General features: G+C 39.9%; 1 protein-coding gene across 1 annotated transcript in view; it reads left to right on the forward strand.

The window, feature by feature from the left end:
- Window positions 1–19,945, forward strand: part of UTP6 (UTP6, small subunit processome component) — a 27,955-nt gene extending 8,010 nt beyond the window's left edge. Inside the window, exons 7-19 of the mRNA XM_006102060.3 lie at window positions 1,240–1,358; window positions 5,400–5,477; window positions 6,433–6,514; window positions 6,994–7,075; window positions 8,165–8,349; window positions 8,895–8,974; window positions 9,332–9,409; window positions 12,164–12,343; window positions 13,471–13,551; window positions 13,743–13,852; window positions 14,622–14,688; window positions 17,033–17,105; window positions 17,971–19,945. Of these exons, the coding sequence (XP_006102122.1) occupies window positions 1,240–1,358; window positions 5,400–5,477; window positions 6,433–6,514; window positions 6,994–7,075; window positions 8,165–8,349; window positions 8,895–8,974; window positions 9,332–9,409; window positions 12,164–12,343; window positions 13,471–13,551; window positions 13,743–13,852; window positions 14,622–14,688; window positions 17,033–17,105; window positions 17,971–18,128 (1,373 nt within the window). The 3' untranslated portion in view covers window positions 18,129–19,945. The remainder of the gene's footprint in view (window positions 1–1,239; window positions 1,359–5,399; window positions 5,478–6,432; window positions 6,515–6,993; window positions 7,076–8,164; window positions 8,350–8,894; window positions 8,975–9,331; window positions 9,410–12,163; window positions 12,344–13,470; window positions 13,552–13,742; window positions 13,853–14,621; window positions 14,689–17,032; window positions 17,106–17,970) is intronic.
- The last annotated feature ends 1,552 nt before the right edge of the window (window positions 19,946–21,497 follow it).

Below are 21,497 nucleotides of genomic sequence, written 5' to 3' on the forward strand. Positions count from 1 at the left end.
GGGACATTCTATTTGAAAGGCAGTCTTATTTAAGGGGTTTTCAGAAACTTCCAGGGGAAAAGATTAATACAGATTTACAAGAGTGACTGGCATAGAGTAGGTGCTCATGTTTTGTAAGAGAAACACTTCCCTTGTGTATACTGTGTGATGGTACATTATTTTCCAGTGGAGGTGCCCTGTGCCTGTTCTCAAGTATTAGGCTCCACTAGATATTTTACAACACACAAGTCTCAATTAGGCTACATTTGGCACTAGTTTATTCAGAAGAATACAGCAGGACAGCGTAGGTGCCTTTCTTCAGTAGAGTGCTATTCGCACTTCAGAGGCTGGAAACAGTTCAGGTGCGAGGGGATGAGTGGGTAGAGGAGCCACTCTGGCTTAGAAGACCCCTGGATGGGCACAGCTTCAGGACCCTAGCCTAGTCCAGATGTGGTTACCAACCATAGGTCACTTTTTTTTTTTTTTAAATATACTTTATTGATTTTCTACACAGAGGAAGGGAGAGGGATAGAGAGAAACATCGATCAGCTGCCTCCTGCACACCCCCTACTGGGGATGTGCCCGCAACCAAGGTACATGCCCTTGACTGGAATTGAACCTGGGACCCTTCAGTCCGCAGGCTGATGCTCTAGCCACTGAGCCAAACCGGTTAGGGCCATAGGTCACTTTTACCAAAGGTAATCTTGCTGACCTTTATTAAGTTTATAGGGAAATGGTTAGAATGCAAACTCAAGTTTAATTTCCCATCTAGAAGGACAAAAGTTTTGTTTTTTAAGCCTTTATTCCTAGCAGGTATGATAAAAAATTATTTTAAAAATTATGAGCCATTTAAAAAAATTATGAACTATTTTAATTAGAGAAAAGAGGAAAATAATTTTATTTCATTGATTCTAAGATGCACAATTTTTCCCCAGCATTTTATCACTTTTAAAATTTGCATGTGACTTGAAATGATGTTGACTTTAGATCTGATGAAATAGTAATAGAACCATAATTACTACTTTAGATGTAATATTTACCTGTTTTCTTTAGGATATTCTTTGTAATTTTATTCTTTGTAATTTTAGATAAAGCAACAGTACTTTACAGATAACCATTACAAACTCCCTCTCTCCTTTTCCTTCCTCTTTTGATAGGATTAAAAAATTCTTTCAGTATTAAAATTGGAGCATTCATTTTTTGTGTGTGTGCCTAAGTTAGTTACTTTATTAAAATGAAGTCTGATGTTTTCATTTATAGCTTTGTGGATTATGGCGGCCAAATGGGAAATGGAAGATCGCTTGTCTTCAGAAAGTGCAAGACAACTCTTTCTTCGAGCTCTGCGCTTTCATCCCCAGTCCGCAAAACTTTATCAAGAAGTGAGTGTGTGTGTTCATTCCATGAGAGTGATGTCTCACTTTGGTCCTCTGGAGACACACATTCTTTAAGTTAAAAAAAACTTCCCATACAGAGGCTAGTGGTTAGTAGGGAGTTGCTGAGAAAGGGGGCTAGGAGGGTATATTTTGGCCAGTAGTAGGTTTTGACCCTGTGCATCTTCTAGGTCAGTGGTTCTCAACCTTCTGGCCCTTTAAATACAGTCCCTCATGTTGTGACCCAACCATAAAATTATTTTCATTGCTACTTCATAACTGTAATGTTGCTACTGTTATGAATCATAATGTAAATATCTGATATGCAGGATGGTCTTAGGCGACCCCTGTGAAAGGGTCGTTCGACCGCCAAAGAGGTCGAGACCCACAGGTTGAGAACTGCTGTTCTAGGTTGTTAGTGAGACATTAAAGCTCCTACCTGCCCATTATGGTTGGGAGGGGTAGGGAACTGGACCTTACTTTTTTCAGTCGGGGGGGCAGGGGTTCAGCCATGTTTATACCTTTGTTCTTATTTTTTTTCTTACCTCCCTCCCTCCCTTCCTCCCATTCACTTCTCTTAGCCTCTCTCCCTCCTTCCTGTCTTTTTCTTCCACTTCTCCCCCACCTCCACCCACTTACCTCCTTTTGGCTTCTCTTCCCCTTTCTTGTCCATTTTCTTCTCATTCTCTTTGTCTCTGTTTCTTGAGATAGGTACTTTCTTCCCTTCTTGGTAGACTTACTTCCCCTTGGAGAGGTACACTGGGACAATGATGGCTATACTTTTGATGAAAGAAAACCAAACAAATGTTGGAAATGGTGCATTATTGGAAACTTTGCACCCTTTTCTGAGGTATTTAGTCTTCAAATGAAAATTAGACCTCCATGCTGAGGGGAAAAAGATAATGGGTTTTCATGCTAATTGGTATTGTAGCTGTCCCAACCATATTTTTTTTTTGTCTTATAGTAATTTAATGATGTTTTATATTGTACTCTTTTTTTTTTTTAATACATTTCATTGATTTTTTTTTTTACAGAGAGGAAGGGAGAGGGATAGAGGATTAGAAACATCGATGAGAGAGAAACATTGATCAGCTGCCTCCTGCACACTCCCTACTGGGAATGTGCCCCAAACCAAGGTACATGCCCTTGACCGGAATCGAACCTGGGACCCTTGAGTCCATAGGCCGACGCTCTATTCACTGAGCCAAACTGGTTAGGGCTTATATTGTACTCTTGATTCCCTTTGTTTCTTTTCATATTCTACTAGACATTCCTTTGCTGCCTTGATTATTTTTATTGAAAAACTATTTGTAAGAATCAGTCTTCCCTGCTGTTATAGGGTTATTGTATGGTATTTTTATTTATTTTTCCCCCATCACCATTTATTTCCCCTCTCTTCCACCTCTATCCACCCCCCTGGTGTTATTATTTTACATGTTTTTTGGAGGCTTTCAATAAATGTTCATACTTGTATTTTCTAAAATGGGAATAGATTTATTGTTTATTCTTATCAAAAATAATTAGAATTTATTTATTTAATAGAAAACAGTTCTATGAAAAAGTAACAGAAAAATTATTCTTATCCCCCATACTTTATGCCAATTACAGATATTTATTTCTGAAAAGTAGGACTATAACATTCTTGTGTTCTGTATTTTTATCTAATACTAGAGGCCCGGTGCACAAAATTTGTGCATGGGTAGGGTCCCTAGGCTTGGCCGGCGATCAGGGTAGATCGGGGCTTTCCTTCCCCTGGCTGCCGGCTGCCGGCCAGGGCCTTTCTTCATTCTGTGCCGCCCCCTGGTGGTCAGCGCCCGTCATAGTGAGCGGTCGAACTCCCAGTCGGTCGAACTCCCAGTTGGTTGAACTCCCAAGGGGACAATTTGCATATTAGCCTTTTATTATATAGGAGGATATAATGACTATAGTTCCATGTTAGTATATATTGATCTATAAGTAGTGGTGTTCAAACATTTTGGTCTTCTTTCAATCTTAAATTACTGAGGACCTCAAAGGTCTTTTGTTTATATGGGTTATAGCTATCAGTTTTTACTTCATTGAAAATTAAAACCAAGAAATCTAACAATAGTTACTTAAAAATAAATTCATGATATGTTAATACAGATTAATTATTTTTAGATGAAAGCTCTTCTAAAACAAAGTTGAAAAAGAAGAATGGCATTATTACACATTTTTGTTAATGCCTTGGATATCTGACTTAATAGAGGACAGCTGGATTCTCAGATCTCCTTTGGCATTCAGTCTAGGTCAGTGGTTCTCAACCTTTGCTGCACATTAGAATCACTGGGAATCTTGTTAAAATCCTGATTTCTGGGCCTCATCCTCCGGAACTTCTTTGTTACTAATGATGAGGCCCAGAAATCAGGATTTTTTATTTATTTTTTTATAATTTTTATTTCTTAAAGTATTACAAAGAGTATTACATATGTCTCCTTTTTTCCCCCCCTTGACATTCCCCCGGCCCCTTCCCCCCCCCCGTCTTGTGTCCATTGGTTAATCTTATATACATGCATATAAGTCCTTCGGTTGATCTCTTAATCCCCCCCCCCCCCAACCTCCCCAGGGTTCCCACTGTAGTTTGACAGTGGGAATGTTGGTCTGCTGTGGATCTACCCCTGTTCATCAGTCTATACTGGGCCCCATTATCTGTCCCAACCTCATTGGAGGAGTCCCAACCTCACCGGGGCCATCTCGCCTCGCCGGGGGGATTTCAACCTCACCGGGGCCGTTTCAGCCTCACCGGGGCCGCCCCTACCTCACCGGGGCCGTCCCGACCTCACCGGGGCTGATTCAACCTCACCGGGGCCGATTCAACCTCACTGGGGCCGTCCCGACCTCACCGGGGCCGATTCAACCTCACCGGGGCCATCCTGACCTCACCGGGGCCATTTCAACCTAACTGGGGCCGTCCCGACCTCACCGGGGCCGTTTCAACCTCACCAGGGCCGTCCCGACCTCACCGGGGCAGTTTCAACCTCACCGGGGCCGTCCCGACCTCACCGGGGCCGATTCTACCTCACCGGGGCCATGTCGACCTCACCGGGGCCGCTTCAACCTAACCGGGGCCGTCCCGACCTCACTGGGGCCGTTTCAACCTCACCGGGGCCATCCCGACCTCACCGGGGCCGTCCCGACCTAGAAATCAGGATTTTAACAAGATCCCCAGATGATTCTAATGTGCAGCCAAGGTTGAGAACCACTAGTCTAGGTCCGTGGTCAGCAAAATAACACGTGCGGGCACGCACATACAGTGCGATTGAAACTTTGTGGCCCATACGCAGAAGTCAGTATTTTGTGGAAGAGCCAGTATTTTGTGGAAGAGCCACATTGAAGGGGCCAAAGAGCCGCATGTGGCTCGCGAGCCTCGATGTGCCGAGCCGCAGTTTGCCGACCACTGGTCTAGGTGATAGGGCCCATTATATAGTCTCTGAAAAACTTTAAACTCTTAATATAATAAGAGTAAAAGGCAAGGAACATGTTAGTATTATTATGAAAGTAGTTTTCATTTGCAGACCACCTAAAAGGGTATCGAGAACCCCTACATTAGGATTGTAGTACATCATTAGTAAATCATGTTAATCATGCATTAGTTTCTCTTTGTATACCTGATATTATATGTTTGCCATTGATTTTTACTTCAAAATAATTACAGATTCTCAGCAAGTTACAAAGATAATACAGTGAGGTCCTGTGTACCATATACTACTCAGTTTTCCCTGATGGTTACATTTTATAATAGCAAAGTAGTATAACATCAAAGCCAAGAAATTATTATTGGTATAACGTGCATATAGTTCTTTTTCTCCTCGCATGTATAGATTTGTGTAGCCATTGCAATCAAGATACAGAACTGTTCCACCATCACAGAATCTCCCTCCTTGTCAGTGCCAGCTAGTTTCATAGCAGATATACCACTCCCCCAGGCCTTCCCAGATCCAATTATTATGGCTAAAAAAAGGGCATCTTCTATGTTTCTAATTAAAAAAAGTTATCTCCAAAGCTTTTCAGTTCATCATTTCCCTTCTGTAGTACTTCAGGATGGAGCTGATGCATGCTGAGAAATTGGGGAAGGAAAAGGAAGAATTTGAAAAAGCCAAAATGGATGTGGTAAGAGCCTAGTGTGTTGTAACTTATTAAAAATGTATAGTGTTTTGAGCTGCTTAGGTGTAAGAGAAAAATCTTTGGAATGTATTTTTCTTTCCAATTTAATGTCATATTTGGAAACTTTGAGATGAGTCTGGAGTTGACCTGGTAAAATGGGCTTAGTAATAAAAATGGAATTTTGTGCTATAAAAATAGACATTTGGACTAATTGGAATGATCCTCAAAATTATTACTGATGGAATGGCCAAATGCTACTCTTTAATACTTTATGATTTCATGAAGTGACATATTAATGGAGCTTGAGAAAGGTTATGAAATGTGTGGTTTCCAGTCTCTTTTTTTATGTAATTTTTTATGTGACAGAATAGTTTTAAAGAAAGAAGTTTCAGAATGTTAGAACTGAAAAAGGAACTTTGCTATCATCTGTTGTTATGGTTTTGAACTCTGAAATTAAAAAAAAATTAATTGATTTTTAGAGAGAGAGAGGAAGGGAGAAAGAGCGAGAGAAACATCCATTTGTTGTTCCACTTATTTATATATTCATTGGTTGATTCTTGTATGTGCCCTGGCCAGGGATCGAACCAACAACCTTGGTGTATCGGGATGATGCTCTAACCAACTGAGCTACTTGGCCAGGGTTCTGAAATTTTTCATCCAAATAGAGTTGTACATAGAAGGGTCAATAGGGCATGTAAAATTTGACCTATTCTGGTCTAAATGGGGAGTGAGGCCTTAAGCCAAGTGATCCCGCACCACTCCAGGAGCCTGAGAGAACATAGTTCGAAGATTAGCGGTCTTATTCAACTACACATTTTATAAGTGAGGGAATTGGCAGAGAGAGATGTGATTTGCCAGAGATTATATGGCACAGGTAGTCTAGGACAGTTCATTTTTATCCTATTCTTTTTCTACTTACTTCAACTACCTGTTAAGTTACGTTCAATGTAACACTCTTTAGGGAAATCTTGATTATCCTGAAGAAATCCTTACGGGTGAGTTGGCACGGATCATCTACAAAAATTCCATAAACATAATTAAAGGTAGGTATCTTTTGAAAATCTATTTATGATGGGAAAGTGAAACAGTTTACTTATAATGAGGAAGACCTTTAGCTAATTTTGAAAATTTCTGTTAAAAATTCTATTAGAATATGTATAAAACTCTGTAGGAATAGTGTCCTGTTTCTTTCAGAAAACTTATTGCCCCTTAGGATATACTTGAACATTTCAATAAGTTTTTATTTAGTACTTAATTCATGTGGGGAGTTGAAATAGATGATTTAATACATTTCTTTATGCCCTTAAGAAGTTTAGAATAAAGCTACAAGTACTTATAAATACTCCAAAATATTAATAATGGCTTTGCTTGTGTAATGAAACTATGGGTGATTTTTTTTTTTCTGCTTTGTCCTATTTCTCAATTTAAAACAAACTAACTTCAGTACATCAGGAAGGTGGTACTTTTAGAGTAAGGTGATACTTCAGAGTCTTACTTCCCTCTCCCACTTTTTAAATTTTAGGTGCAGAATTTCATGTGTCACTGCTTTCAATTGCACAGCTATTCGATTTTGCTAAAAATCTGCAAAAAGAAATTTATGACGAGTAAGTAAAATAGTGGAAAGGTGGATATGGCTGTTCTTATTTTGTGGTAAGGGTTTGAGGTTGGATATTTACAAAGTGGGGAAGAAGATACCACACTAAATCCTTGGAGGGAAGCCTCGTTTTAGGACCATTGTACCATAGTAAATCATATTAAAAATATATATTCCTGGAGAAGTTGTTTGACTCACTTGCTGGCTTCCCTTGGAAAATACTTTGCCTTTATTCAATAACAAGTAAATCCTACAATTTTTATAAAAATCTGTATTTCTGCTTTCCTGGCATGTCTTTTGTCTGGAAAATGAGAGTTATACTCACGAATGTTTATTGTTGAGTGTTGCAGGTGACTTTATTTATTTTTAATCCTCACCTGAGAATATTTTTCCATTGATTTTTAGAGAGAGTAGAAGAGAGAGGGAAAGACAGAGAAATATTGATGTGAGAGAAACACATCGGTTGGTTGCCTCCTGCACGATCCCAGACCAGGGCTTGGGCCGGGGAGGAGCCTGCAACCAAGATATCTGCTCTTGACCGGAATCGAACCCAGTAGCCTTTGGTCCACAGGCCAACGCTGTATCCGCTGAGTCAGCTAGGGCACTTTATTCTTTAATTCTGGTTATATGGTTGTGAATTACTTGGAGCATACCTGTGGGTACTTCACTCTGAGGTAGTACCCCTTCCTTTCACAGGAGATAAAGTAGAATGTGGGTCTGTTTTCTCTTTAGACAGCTTCAGGGTTTTGGTAAAGGATTAGGTGTTGCTTTTTCTCTGCCTTTATTTTAGAAATGCAAGAGCCTGGATATACTAAGGTTCTCCAGGGCTCAAGGAGGATTGTGTCCTCATACCTCCCTGCTGATTTGACTTTGAGAGCTAACTTGAAAGTTAACACTGAAACCTAATAAATGGCGACAACTCTGATCATCCATAGACAAAATTTATACCGTGAGTGTGAAGGTAACCTGAAGAGCCTGTTTATGGTAACGGATTGTTAAAGGGCTGCCTTGGATACATTTATAGAGCATAGGGAACTGTCTTTTGGATATCTGAATTAGTCTCCTGCCATAGGATTCATGCCAGTAAACTGTTTTCCAGCCTTCAGGCTCTGCACACAGACGACCCTCTCACTTGGGATTATGTGGCACGGCGAGAATTAGAGATCCAGCCACAGCCAGGAGAAGAGCAGCCTGCGACAAAGCAAGCCCGAGCACTGGAGATGGGCCGGAGGGAGGAGCGCTGCTGCGCTGTGTACGAAGAGGCAGTCCAGACTCTCCCTACAGGTGAGCTGCACCAAACCACGGTGCGGTGTGGAAGCAATGGTGTTCATGAACGGGAGACCGAAGCTCCGGTTCCCGTGACCAGGTCGCTTTCAGGAATCTCCGGTAGTTTATAGTGTACTTGGCTTTACAACCTCTTCTTTCTCTGGTGGTGAAAGATGGAGCTTTTATGACCTTCCTTGACAGTAGTGATATATATATGTATGTATTCACTTATTTGGGGAAGTGATATTAGGAAGATTGTTTAATTATAATTCCTTAATTATCTTTTAATATAGATTACTTCCTAATTTTGTAATATTGAAGTATTAAGAGGGCATATATAACATGGTTTTCAATTTTTATATTTATGTCATTACTCAGTTGTTTTTTCCCCAGTGTTTGAGATGGTTTATTGGCTGTAATCAGAATAGCTCTTCCCCTCCACTCCCCCATGAGATTAGTTTAATCCCTTCTTCAGAGGAGTTTTCCCTTCAAAGGAAAGATGTATGATGATTGTTAAACTAAGAATTGGTGATTGATCAGTGGAATCTTTCTGATGTTTTCAGAGGCCATGTGGAAGTGTTACATCAGCTTTTGCTTGGAAAGATTTGCTAAGAAGACAAGTAATCAGTCCCTCAGAGGGCAGGTAAGGACGTGGTCACAGGGCCGAAGAGAAAGTGACTACCTTTTCAAAGAAGGACAGACTCTTTTGGGGCCTGGGACAGCTTCCAAGAACCTCGTGCTTATTGCTCTTTCTCCTTGAGTGACCTGTCATTCTGAAGGTCTGAGTCTGCTTTGCCCTTATCCTGGTCCCTGGGTCGGGAGGTGCTCTCTTGCTGGGCTGTGCTTGGGGCAGCTGTCCAGCTCATCTGATCATAAGTGAAACCACCTCAGTCCCTTCTCCCAGCTCTCAGAAATGTGCGAAACTGCATTTGTTCCTATCAGAGGCCAGCAACCTCTGCTGGGATCTTTGTGATGAAGTGAGGCATTTTTCTGGTTCCAGAGGCTGGAAAGGACCATGACTGCATTCAAGAAGGCACATGAACTCAGACTTCTACCAGAATTCCTGTACAAGCAGTGGGTAAGGACACCAACACATTCACTGCAATTATACGTATTCAGTTCCAGTGGGTTCGTGCTGGTGTCATTGTTGTGATACACATGGTATGTGACTAAGACCATTTGGAAGTTTGGTATGTGGATGTAGAGAGTATTTACATTTGGCTCTCAGTGTTAGTTGTATAACAAAATGAAACCTGTACCAGTAAAGGGAAGAATGTTATAGAGCGGGAAACACTCAGAACAAGGAGTCACTGTTTGGTTGATTTGTCCACACTTCTATCTTTTCCTGAACATGCCTTTCCTAGCTTTAATCTAAATGCCTGGCCCAGGTTAACCATTGGTACAATTAAAACACATTAGATGTGTTCCCTGTGTTTCAGAAGCTGACATTCTAGGAGGCATATTAACCCATTCCTTCCCCCGGGTGGGTAAGGATTATTGTAGAGACCAGAGTAATGTGCTGTAGGAGTACATAGTTCTAGATCAGGTTTTGCCACTTAACAGCGAGGTGACTTGGGCAAATCACTTAACCTTTCTGAGTTTGATTTTAAAATAGTGATAGCAGTCCTTGTTTTTGCCATATCACAGAGTTGTTGAGAGCATAACATGAGATAATGAACGTGTTAGTGTATTTAAATACCTTTGGAGGGAAAAAAAGGACCAAAATCTTTATATTTGTTTAGTGCCTTTGATTTGTATAACTCCTGATTCATATCAGTATACAATTTTTATATAATTACAACTAATGTTTTGCTATTTTGTATTCTATTATTTTTACATTAACATTCAAAAATACTTTCTACATATACTTACATGGTGCATATCCTGTACAGTAGACTATTATATTATACCACTACTGAGGTGCCCTTCTCCCGCTATAGCATCTGTCTGGCAAAAATCCCAGACCTGGGTGAGTTCAGCTGTCCCAATTCGAGTTACTGAATGCTGGCACGACAGTCCCACCCTGTATATCCAGATGGGCTTTGCTTTGAGTATTGTCTTGGCAGTCACGCTCTCTCCTTATTGCTTATTTTGCCATTCACCACTCTGGCTATTTCAAACATCCTCTGCTCTCCAAATCTCTCATTTTGTTCTTCCTAACCCTATCACCTCATCGCTCATTCAGTGACCTTGCCTTTAATGAGAGTGCCTCAACATACTGCCGCTGAACTTAAGCTTTGCTGATTTCTACATCCATCCTTTGTCCAGATGAATCCCCACTGAATGTTCTTTTAAAATTGATTATCAGATTATTCTGTGGCTTTCCACTGTCCTTTGGGTAAAGCTGCTCAGTGTCATTAATTTGGCCCCTGCCTGTATTTCCAGCCTCTTTTGCCAGCCCTGCAGTTTACATCCTACCCCTCCAGCCATTCTAAACTTGGATTTCCTTTTGTATCCAAGCTGTCTCTCACCTTCAGCCTCTTGCATATGCTGGCTGGAATCTCTGCTTTCACTTGACTAATGCCTGCTTTTTCTTAAGTCTAAATGATGCTTCTTTATTGGTTGGAGGCCTTTCTCATCACTGCCGTAAACCATGCTTTATACTTCGAAAGCAATGATGCTTTTTCTGTCATGGCACATATCAAACTGCTAGACTAGAGGCTCTGTGGGTGGTAGAGAATGCACCTGATATTCTCATGATTGAATTTAGCAAATACAGCATGCAATAAAAATCTTGCTGAGTGAATGGATTATATACTCCCCTTTTATTTGCTGTTTCACAATTTTATAAAATTGAATTGGTTTTAGGTTTTTTTCCCTTGTTAAAATAGTGTGTTGCCTGGCTGGCGTGGCTCAGAGGTTGAGCGTTGACCTATGAATCAGGAAATGACGGTTCGATTCCTGGTCAGGGCACATGCCCTGGTTGTGGGCTCGATCCCCATTGTGGGGTTTGCAGGAGGCAGCTGATCAATGATTCTCTCTCATCATTGATGTTTCTATCTTTGTCTCCCTCTCCCTCTCTGAAATCAATAAAAATATATTTAAAAAAATAAAATAAATAAAATAGTGTGGATACAAGCATTTTGAACAGATTAGATTTCCTTCCATTGATATACTTTTGGGCCATATTTGTTAAAATATAATTCCCAAATATAAGTTGCAAACACTTTTATGACTCTTGTTACATAATGTCAAATTATATTTTAGAAAAATTGTACCAGTTTATAGTGTGCTCAACTCTGTTTGAATGAATAAACTTTTAGTTTCCTTACCAACCTACAAATACTGGTCTTATCTTTACTGATTTTTAAAAAAATATATTTTTATTGATTTCAGAGAGGAAAGAAAAGGGAGAGAGAGAAACTTCAATGATGACAGAGAATCATTGATCGGCTGCATCCTGCATGCCCCCTACTGGGGACCAGCCCACAATCTGGGCATGTGCCCTGACAGGGGAATGGAGGGGTGACTTCCTGGTTCATAGGTTGACACTCAACCACTAAGCTATACCAGCCCAGCTCTTTACTAATTTTTATATTCTATTTGGTGGATATGGGTTTTATTATAGTGAACTATTTTATTAAAAACTTAACTTTCAATCTAAATTATTTAGGCCTTCTAATTTTCACCTCTTCCCTATCTTTGGATACCACTTGGGAGTAGGAGCAGGGAATGGAGGAGGACTTGCAAATTGTTCACTTTGTGCCTGTTTGGCAGCCATAGTGAAAGGCTTAGTGGCAAGGCTATTGAAATTGTTGCCTCCTTTCCCCCCCATTACATAGATAATTTAGCTCTCAGTATTAATTTTCCATTGATCCTTCGTTTTATCCAGATTGAGTTGTTGCGGCAGCATGACTTACTTAAGGAAGCTCTGCAGGTGGCAGTGGCCGGGATTGAATTGTTTAAAGACTCTGTGATGATGTGGCAGATGAAGCTGCAGGTGCTGATTGATTCCAAGAGCCCTGACATAGCCAGTGTTTTTAAAGAAGCCTTTGCGTCCCTGAAACCCCAGGTCTGTGAGTATTTCATTCTATTTGGGAAACCTTGTAAGATTTCAGCCAAAGCATAGTTGGAGTGTACTTGTCTCGTGAGAGCTGGCCCTAGAGTATGTTTGTACTTGTCTCAGGAGGGCTGGCCCTAGAGTACGTTTGTGATTTAAGGGTCAAGAGTAGAAAAATTTACTTCGATTTAATGGCCTATTTCTAATTCTTTATTTGGAAATTGACTATGTAAAGTTTTATATTCCATCTAGATACCCTACAAGTGAGAAATATTAATAGTATATTCTCACTTGCTACAAAAGCTGAGCTTAAGCCTGATTTTTAAAACACATGTATATTTCTAAACTTTAAAGGTTAATGGACTAAACCTTAAAGCTTTGCAGTGAATCTTTTATATTAGTAGGAAAAAAGTATTCCAGAAGTTAAAGTGGGAAAAAAAATCTTAATTATTTTATTGCTCATATGCGTGTGCCTCTGAGACATGAGTGAAGGTTAGATAGTTCAGCCTAGATAATTAGTACTTGTGTTGTGGGCCCTAAAGAGCAGAGACCTCGGTAGGTATAGGTCTGACTAGCTATTGGCTGTTAATTAACTAACAGATAATCAATTATAATAACTACTAGAGGCCCAGTGCACGAATTAGTGCACAGGTAGGGTCCCTCAGCCTGACCGGTGATGGGGCTGATAGAAGCCATCTCGCCCAGTCCCAATCAGGGCTGATCAGGGCCGGCTGGCCAGGGGGAGGGGTCCATGGGAGGTTGGCCAGCTGCGGGAGGTTGGCTGTGGGAGCACATTGACCACCAGGGGGCAGCTGCTGAGCACCTGCCCCCTGGTGGTCAGTATGCATCATAGCGATCGGTCAACCGGTTGTTCGGCAGCTTAGGCTTTTATATATATAGATAGGCAACATTCCTCAGCATAAGGGAACTAGAGTTAACAGGAGAGTATTGCTTTGGGTGACTTGTTTAGAAGGCTGTATTCTGGCATGTCATTCCTGGTCACAGAAGCTTCTATCAAAGCAAGGACAGAGTGGGAATGAATCCATGATTGTCTTAGGAGGAACGTGTCTTTATAGCGACTAGTTTTCAGAGTGTAGTGCTAAGCTCTCATTTCCTAACTTTTTTTTTATTATGAGCAGGTTTGTCTGCCATTGTGGATTTCTTGGGCAGAGTGGAGTGAAGGTGCCAAAAGCCAAGAAGACACTGAAGCCATCTATAAGGTATAGGCCCGCTCTGAGTTTTGTAGTGGGTAGGGAATGAGCAGATAGGATTATTGGTTGGTTAGCTTTAGGGTTATTTCTATAGCAGCTCTTCCTAAAGCACTATTGAGCAACCTGGGATGGCTCTGGGAAAATGGGTTTTGATATTTATAAATTTCTCACACAGCTGTGTCTTTTTTTTTGAATTGTAGAAAGCTATTTTAGCTGTCACGGGTGCTGACTCAGTCACTTTGAAGGAAAAGTACCTGGATTGGGCTTATCGAAGCGGTGGCTACAAAAAGGCCAGAGCTGTGTTTAAAAGGTACTCACAGATGTCCATAGCTGTACTAGTTTCTCCACTCCACACGCAGCTCCTCATACACAGATTACATGTGTCACAAATAGTATCTGAGGAAGTAATCCCAGAGGCTTTTCAACAAGTTTTATTTATTTGTTTTTTGAACAGTAAAAGCAAGTCGTACCTATTATGAAAAAGAAGAAAAAAGAGATAACTAAATATTCATTCTAATCCCTCCATCAAGAGAAAAACTCATGTTGCTATATCATCTTAAAATTTGTCTGTCACATATTTGAAATTATACTATAATTACATTTTATTTATCACTTTTGTTGGTGAACATTAAGCCTGGCCTTTTTCCTGTCATTAATAATTCTTCATAGACATTATTTATTAAAAATAGCTATATGGTATTTCACTCTGTAGATGTGCCATAAGTTATTTGGCACAATAATTCTGCTTTGATGAACATTTCTGCATAAATATATCCATGTTGGAAACCATTACCCTAGAAGATATTCTTAGAAGTAGAATTATTGGTCTCTTTCAAAAGACCTTGGGATGTAGTAGAAGAGGGAACTTAAGACTCTGAAAGTAAGAAAGAACAGGAAGAAAGCCGGATAGGAAAGAATTTGGTGGTGGTGAAGAGTATCATTGGAGATTGAAAGCACTGAGTGACTGGTGGTTAAATCCAGTCCTTGCATTGAATTGTGGGCAGATTTTTATTGAACCACGTTTTGTGGTGGCAGTGGCTATCAATATGGAGGATAACAGTGCCCCCTCTACTTTTTAGTTTACAGGAAAGCCGTCCATTTTCAGTTGCTTTTTTCAGGAAAGTAATCCAATTTGAAAAAGAGCAAGTAAGTGTTCTTATTTATTCATTTCTTGTCTGGGAAAATTGATTAGTGGTTACTAATTTATGGCAGCATTTTAATATTTAAAAAGCTCATTATAATACAATATAAATTTCTGGTCCCTTTGTCTAATCCCTTTTTTTCATAGAGATGGTTTAGAAATGGTAATCAGGCAAAGAAGAGAATGTACCTCTCAGGAAATTGAATACTTAGATGTCACCGCTTATAGAAAGCCCTCCCTGCCAGGCTGGGCGAGGCACTGTTTCTGCCTCCACAGCATCCTGTTTATCTCTTGTATTGGGTTATGAGGTAAAGAATAGGCACCCAGTAACTGCTTCTGATACATATATATATATATTTTTTTTTATATATAAATAAATATATTTATTGATTTCAGAGAGGAAGGGAGAGGGAGCGAGAAATAGAAACATCAATGATGAGAGAGAATCATTGATTGGCTTTCCCTTTGGGGAATCGAGCCCACAACCCAGGCATGTGCCCTCTCTGGGAATCGACCGTGACCTCCTTCTGGTTCATAGGTGGACGCTCAACCACTGAGCTATGCCAGCTGGGCTGTTTCTGGTATTTTTAACAGAGCACGTGAGTGAGGAAAAATACAGGAAAGACTCAGAAAACTAATACATGGATATCAAATGTATCTAATCCCATTATAGTAACACAACCAACCATGTTTGTTGTTACTTTTATTGTTTTCTTTAATTTTTTGTTTACTTATATACACAGTTTTTACTGTTTTATTTTTATTTATTAATTTGAGAGAGAGAGAGAGAGAAGCATTAGCATTTTTTTATTGTGAAGTTAGTACCCACTCTTTGGCTCGGTGCATAATTAATCAGCATTTTAATTTAGTCTTTGTAATTACTCTAATACAGGGGTCCTCAAACTACGACCTGCGGGCCACATGCAAATACAGATACTGTATTTGTTCCCGTTTTGTTTTTTTACTTCAAAATAAGATATGTGCAGTGTGCATAGGAATTTGTTCATAGTTTTTTTTTAAACTATAGTCCGGCCCTCCAACAGTCTGAGGGACAGTGAACTGGCCCCCTGTTTAAAAAGTTTGAGGACCCCTGCTCTAATATATCATTATCCTTGTTTTATGTGTGAGGATCCTTTCAAGGTCAGAGGATTTAAAAAGTTTGCTAAAGGTCACCCTGGCCATGTGGCTCAGTTGGTTAAAGTGTTGTCTTGACTGGTTTGGCTCAGTGGATAGAGCGTCTGTCTGCGGACTGAAGGGTCCCAGGTTCGATTTCAGCCAGGGGCATGTATCTTGGTTGCAGGTACATCCCCAGTGGGGGGTATGCAGGAGACAGCTGATCGATGTTTCTAACTCTCTATCCCTCTCCCTTCCTCTCTGTAAAAAATCAATTAAAAAAAAAAGTGTTGTCCTTTGTACCATAGGATTGCAGGTTTGATTCGCAGTCAGGGCACATACCAGGTTGGGGGTTTGATCCCAGGTCGGGGTGAGTACGGGAAGCAACTGATTGATGTTTTTCTCTCACATTGATGCTTCTCTCTCTCCCCCTCTCTAGAATCAATGAAAAACATATCCTCGGGTGAGGATTAAAAAAAATTTGGGAAAGGTCATATAACCAGTATTTATATATATTTTGCCTCAATAAAAAACTTTATATATATATATATATATATATATATATATATATATATATATATATTCATATATATATATATATATATATATTGATGTCAGAGAGGAAGGGAGAGAGAGGTAGAGATAGAAACATCAATGATGAGAGAGAATAATTGATTGGCTGCCTCCTGCACACCCCATAGTGAGGATGGAGCCCACAACCCGGGCATATGCACTTGACCGGAATCGAACCTGGAACCTTTCAGTCCGCAGGCTAATGATGATCTATCCACTTAGCCAAACTGGCTAGGGCTAAAAAGTTTTAAGGTTGACATAGCTAACATGTGCTAGAGGCCAGGTATTCAAAAGGAAGACATCCCTAGCCATAAGGAGTAGAACCTTCTGCATTTATTTATTTTAATCCTACTCCTCCCTCAGGGCTTTCAAATATACTTTCCTGTGAAGCTTCCATATTCCTCCCACTGAGAACTAATTAGGCTTTTTCCATGCTACCATAGCAAAGTGCTTTTTATCACTAACTTTTACTTCACTCTGGAAGTAAATGCATATAACTTTTCTCTGAGTAAGTTGAAAGCCAGGCTATGCTCATCTTAAGCCCCAACCCTCCTCTCCTTCAAGTACCTAATAGATGGTAGCAGTTTAACAATGTGGTTGAAATGAATTTGTGACATTGTAAATTAAGGTTTTGAGGCAAGATTGTCTGATTATTTTTGTTAGGAATCCTGCAAAATGGCGAACTTGAGAGAATATTATGAGAGGGCTTTGAGAGAGTTTGGATCTGTAGATTCTGGTAAGTAAACTTTAGCTATACACACAAAAGTCTGTTTGCATGTGTGATCTGTAACCTATCAGTGTGGTTAGAACAGTGTTTCTTAACTTTTGGGTCATGGCCCTCTTTGAGAATAAAACTTGCATCCTTGCCCTGCCTGTTCCCTCACTTGGTGCATAAGTACTTGCAGATAAAACTATTAATTCTTGAATAGAGGAAGATTTGATTGGTTTGGTTCTCTTTAAAAACTGTGGCATTTGTAAGGGAAAGGTCAATGTGGTCAGAACAAAAAGGAATGGGAGTTACAGTAAAGGGGTGGTGGCAAGCTAATTGACGTTAGTTGTCATTGACTGTTGCCACATTGTCCTCATTTATAGGACTTCTGGGTGTAGGTATGGCATGTAAATTCACACTCAGAAACTGACATGTGTAGTTGTTAAACCCACATTTTAAAAAATGCATTAGTTCTTAAGAGGTTTCAACAGACCTTCTGACAGAGTGCATGAAAAAACTTGCTTACTAACCCAAACAAGTTTTGTTAAGCATTGTAACAGGGTTATAGTGAACTCATTGAGGTCAGTTTCACCTTGAAAGAGACTCAACAAAATTCTGCCTCCAAAATATTTATAGTCTATTTGAGTTTGTAAAATATATAGATTACTATGATTAAAGTGAAGTTTTCTACTTAAAAAAAATAGTTTTGATATATCTAGAGTAAAGATGATAAGAGAGGTATTGTTTCACATAGGGTTCTATGGAAATCATAAGAAGTTAAGTTTCTTAGAAATCTTGTGGTACATTGATATTAAATAATTAAGTTTACCTAATAAAGCCGCATCCTTTATCTAATTGTATGTTTATAGTAAGTTTTTGGTTCCCTTTAAAGATCTTTGGATGGATTACATCAAAGAAGAATTGAACCACCCCCTTGGTAGACCTGAGAACTGCGGACAGATCTATTGGCGAGCCATGAAAATGTTGCAGGGAGAGTCAGCAGAGGCGTTTGTAGCTAAACATGCTATGCATCAAGCTGGCCATTTGTGAAAAGAGGAAGACCACAGCCAACCTTGTAAAATAGTATCGTGAGCCCTCTGGCAGGTTTTGTTATGAATTCGTCTGCAATTTACAGACAAGATTTTGAGATATGTTATAATTTTGTGTTAATCTTTAATTCCAGGAAAGAGAACTGCTGTTTCGTGGCCAGAGGCTACTTGTTGAGGCTGGATCTACTGTAGGTTCTAAATGTTTTCCAAAATATGTGGAAATCACACAACTGATTAGAGTATCTCTAATCTCAACCTAGGGGCGGGTTGAAATTTGGGGAAAGTACAGTTCTGTTTGTTTATTCTCTCCTTATTATAAAAGTATACATGGTATGCATCCTTGTAGAAAATATGGTGAGAATAGAATAATGGAAATAAAATAAAATAAAAGTATCCTGTCATATCATCTGGAGTTAAACTTAGTAATTTGATTTCCTTGATCAGAATTGGATTTATTCTCTTAGATCACTCATTCAGTCATTCATAAGCAGGAAAGAAGGGAAGCTCTTTGGGATGGAGGTAGGGGTTGGAGGAACAGAGCTGGATGTCCTGAGAGCTGGCTGAAGTAGCAGAGAAGGATGCTGGGTATTGGGGAAAAGTCCTTTAAGAAGATTAAGACATTATAAAAGTGTCTTCTATCACTGGGACTGACCTGCAGAGAAATGTTTACTGTGGGGAATGCCTGGCAACCAAAGGGCAGGGATAGGGAGTAGATTAGAGCTGCAGAGAAGGGCTTCAGAGGCGATGATGGAGGATGGCTTGGAGCAGAGAAGGGCATTCTGGGAGCAGGGGAGGCAGTTGGTATTTTATATTTTTAACATTAAAATGTTACTGGGAGAAGCATTCAGTACAGTTTACTTATGTTTCACTTAATGGTTTTTAATATAGCCTTAAAAACATTTAATTTATAGCATTCCTTTGAATAGATGAGCCATGACTTGCTTTATTAATCTCATTTGTAATTTTTTTATTATAAATGCTGTTGATGAAGATTCTTATAAATCTTTTTATATCCCTGGTTATTTGTTTAGTAGGTTGACATCTGACAGAATTATTAAAGGATATAACTTTTTAAGGAATATTAATGTCAATTTGCAATGTATGAAAATACTTTCAAACATTGTATGAAAATATCAGTACTTTTGGGTGCAGTGGATATTTTATATTTTTATCATTTTAATAGGTGAAAAATGACATGTGCATTTCTTTGACATTAATGAAATTAATGTGTTTTTCCTGGTTCTCATCTTCTCATGTTCTTGGACAGTTTTTTGAACTTTTTTCTTACAAATTTGTAAGAGTTTTTTTATATATTAAGAACATTAACCTTTAGTTTGTCTCTCCTTTATTGCAAATAATTTGCCCCAGCTGTTTTTTTTAGTGTGTGTGTGTGTGTGTGTGTGTGTGTGTGTGTATGTGTGTGTGGTGTGTTTTTTTTGACATCCAGAGGTGTGTTTTAAAGTGTGTGATTTCTGTTGTTAACTTTTTTGTTTTGTTAATCCTCATGAGAGGATATTTTTCCATTGATTTTTAGAGAGAGTGGAAGGGAGAGGGAGAGACAGAGAGAAAATTGATGTGAGAGAAACACAATGATTGGTTGCCTCCTGCACAAGCCCAGACCAGGGCTGGGGATCGAGCCTGCAACCGAGGTATGTGCCCTTGACTGGAGTAGAATCCAGGACCTTTCAGTCTGTGGGCCGGCGCTCTGTTCACTGAGCCAAACTGGCTAGGGTGATAACCCTTTTTATTTGTGGCCATTTTTCTCTCTGTTGATGTGTGGTAATACCTTTATTATGTATTAAATTCCTATGAATAATAGCATCTGTTTTAGGGCATTTTTATTTTGAGTTTTTGCACTGTAAATGCTTACTTGTCATTTGTTTTAAAATAAGAAACAATTTCTTTTTCCCTCTTAAGTTTGGGGATGTTTATCATTCTAAATCCTTGCATGGCAGTTTTATTTTAGGAAAGAGATAGATGTTGCATGTAAGAGGGTGGTGGTTGGCTTCTTATAGCAAGGCTATGAAGGTGGTTTCCCCGGGGTTATCATAACCCTATGTCTGGTTCTCACCATTGCAGGTTATGAAAATGCATTTAGCTAGTTCACTTGGAGTTGTACTGTTAGATATGGTAGTTTCTAGCTACATATGGCACTTTAAATTTATTAAATTTAATTCAACTTCTCATTTACACTGGCAACATTTCAAGTGCTTACTAGCCATATGTTTACCATATTAGACAGCATGGATAATAGAACTTTTTTATTCCCACCATCACAGCAGGTTCTTTGGGATAGAGTTGAGGTAGATAAATCCAGTTAGATTTGAGGAAACTGACTCATGGGTCAGAACAGAGCACATATTAATCTGTCACATTCTCTTCCCTGTGGGAAAGAAAAATATATATCAGCTGTTACACTAATTTTTTCAAATGTCTTATGTAGTTTACACACATCTCCTTCTAAGTACCTACCAGCTCTCTGATCTCTCAAAGATTGATTTGATGTGCTGGTAAGAAAGGAATCCCAGTTTATAGCTTTTCTGCCACCTAGATGTTAACACAATTGTCCCACCTTGAGCAGGTTTGTTAGAGTTTAGGCAGTGTGGGTGGGGAAGAGCAGTGAAGGCTGTCCTTGCCTATCTTCTGCAGCCTACAAGGGTGTGCAGGGCCAGGCCTGGGCGTTAAAAAGAGTTTCTCTCAGGTTAGACTAGGGTCAGCCCTGAATGTTTAGGGCAGGGGTCCTCAAACTACGGCCCGCGGGCCACATGCAAATACAAATATTGTATTTGTTCCTGTTTTGTTTTTTTACTTCAAAATAAGATATGTGCAGTGTGCATAGGAATTTGTTCACAGTTTTTTTTTTTTAACTATAGTCCGGCCCTCCAACGGTCTGAGGGATAGTGAACTGGCCCCCTGTTTAAAAAGTTTGAGGACCCCTGGTTTAGGGTTACTGTGACTGCCGTAGCCCACATAGGCTGTGTCCAGTGCATTGTTGGAGTTTGTTTTTATCATCTGCCCCATTTTATCATTTAGTCCATTTTCTAATGGACTAAGTTTAACTATCATTAACTCAGGGTGGAGCATCATCACAGGGCTGCTCAGTGGTCTCCCCCATCTGTGGGCGAGTGACGGCCGATCCAGCCTGAGTTCTGAGAAGTCTAAGATCAGAAGTGAACTGTGGTTGGAGCTACAGTTGCCCGAGTGGACCCGGGTGGCAAGGATGGGAGGTTGTGAAGCTGGTAGGGATGACCCTTGATAGTCTAGACTCAGTCCTTGGACACCCCGGGGCCGAGCTTCCAAAATCAGACTTGGGGCCGGTGGGTGGGCTTTCGCCCCCGGGTGCGCCCCGCCCCGCGCCGCCCCGCCCCCG

Source organism: Myotis lucifugus, unplaced genomic scaffold, assembly GCF_000147115.1.
Source record: "Myotis lucifugus unplaced genomic scaffold, Myoluc2.0 scaffold_396, whole genome shotgun sequence".
NCBI lineage: Eukaryota > Metazoa > Chordata > Mammalia > Chiroptera > Vespertilionidae > Myotis > Myotis lucifugus.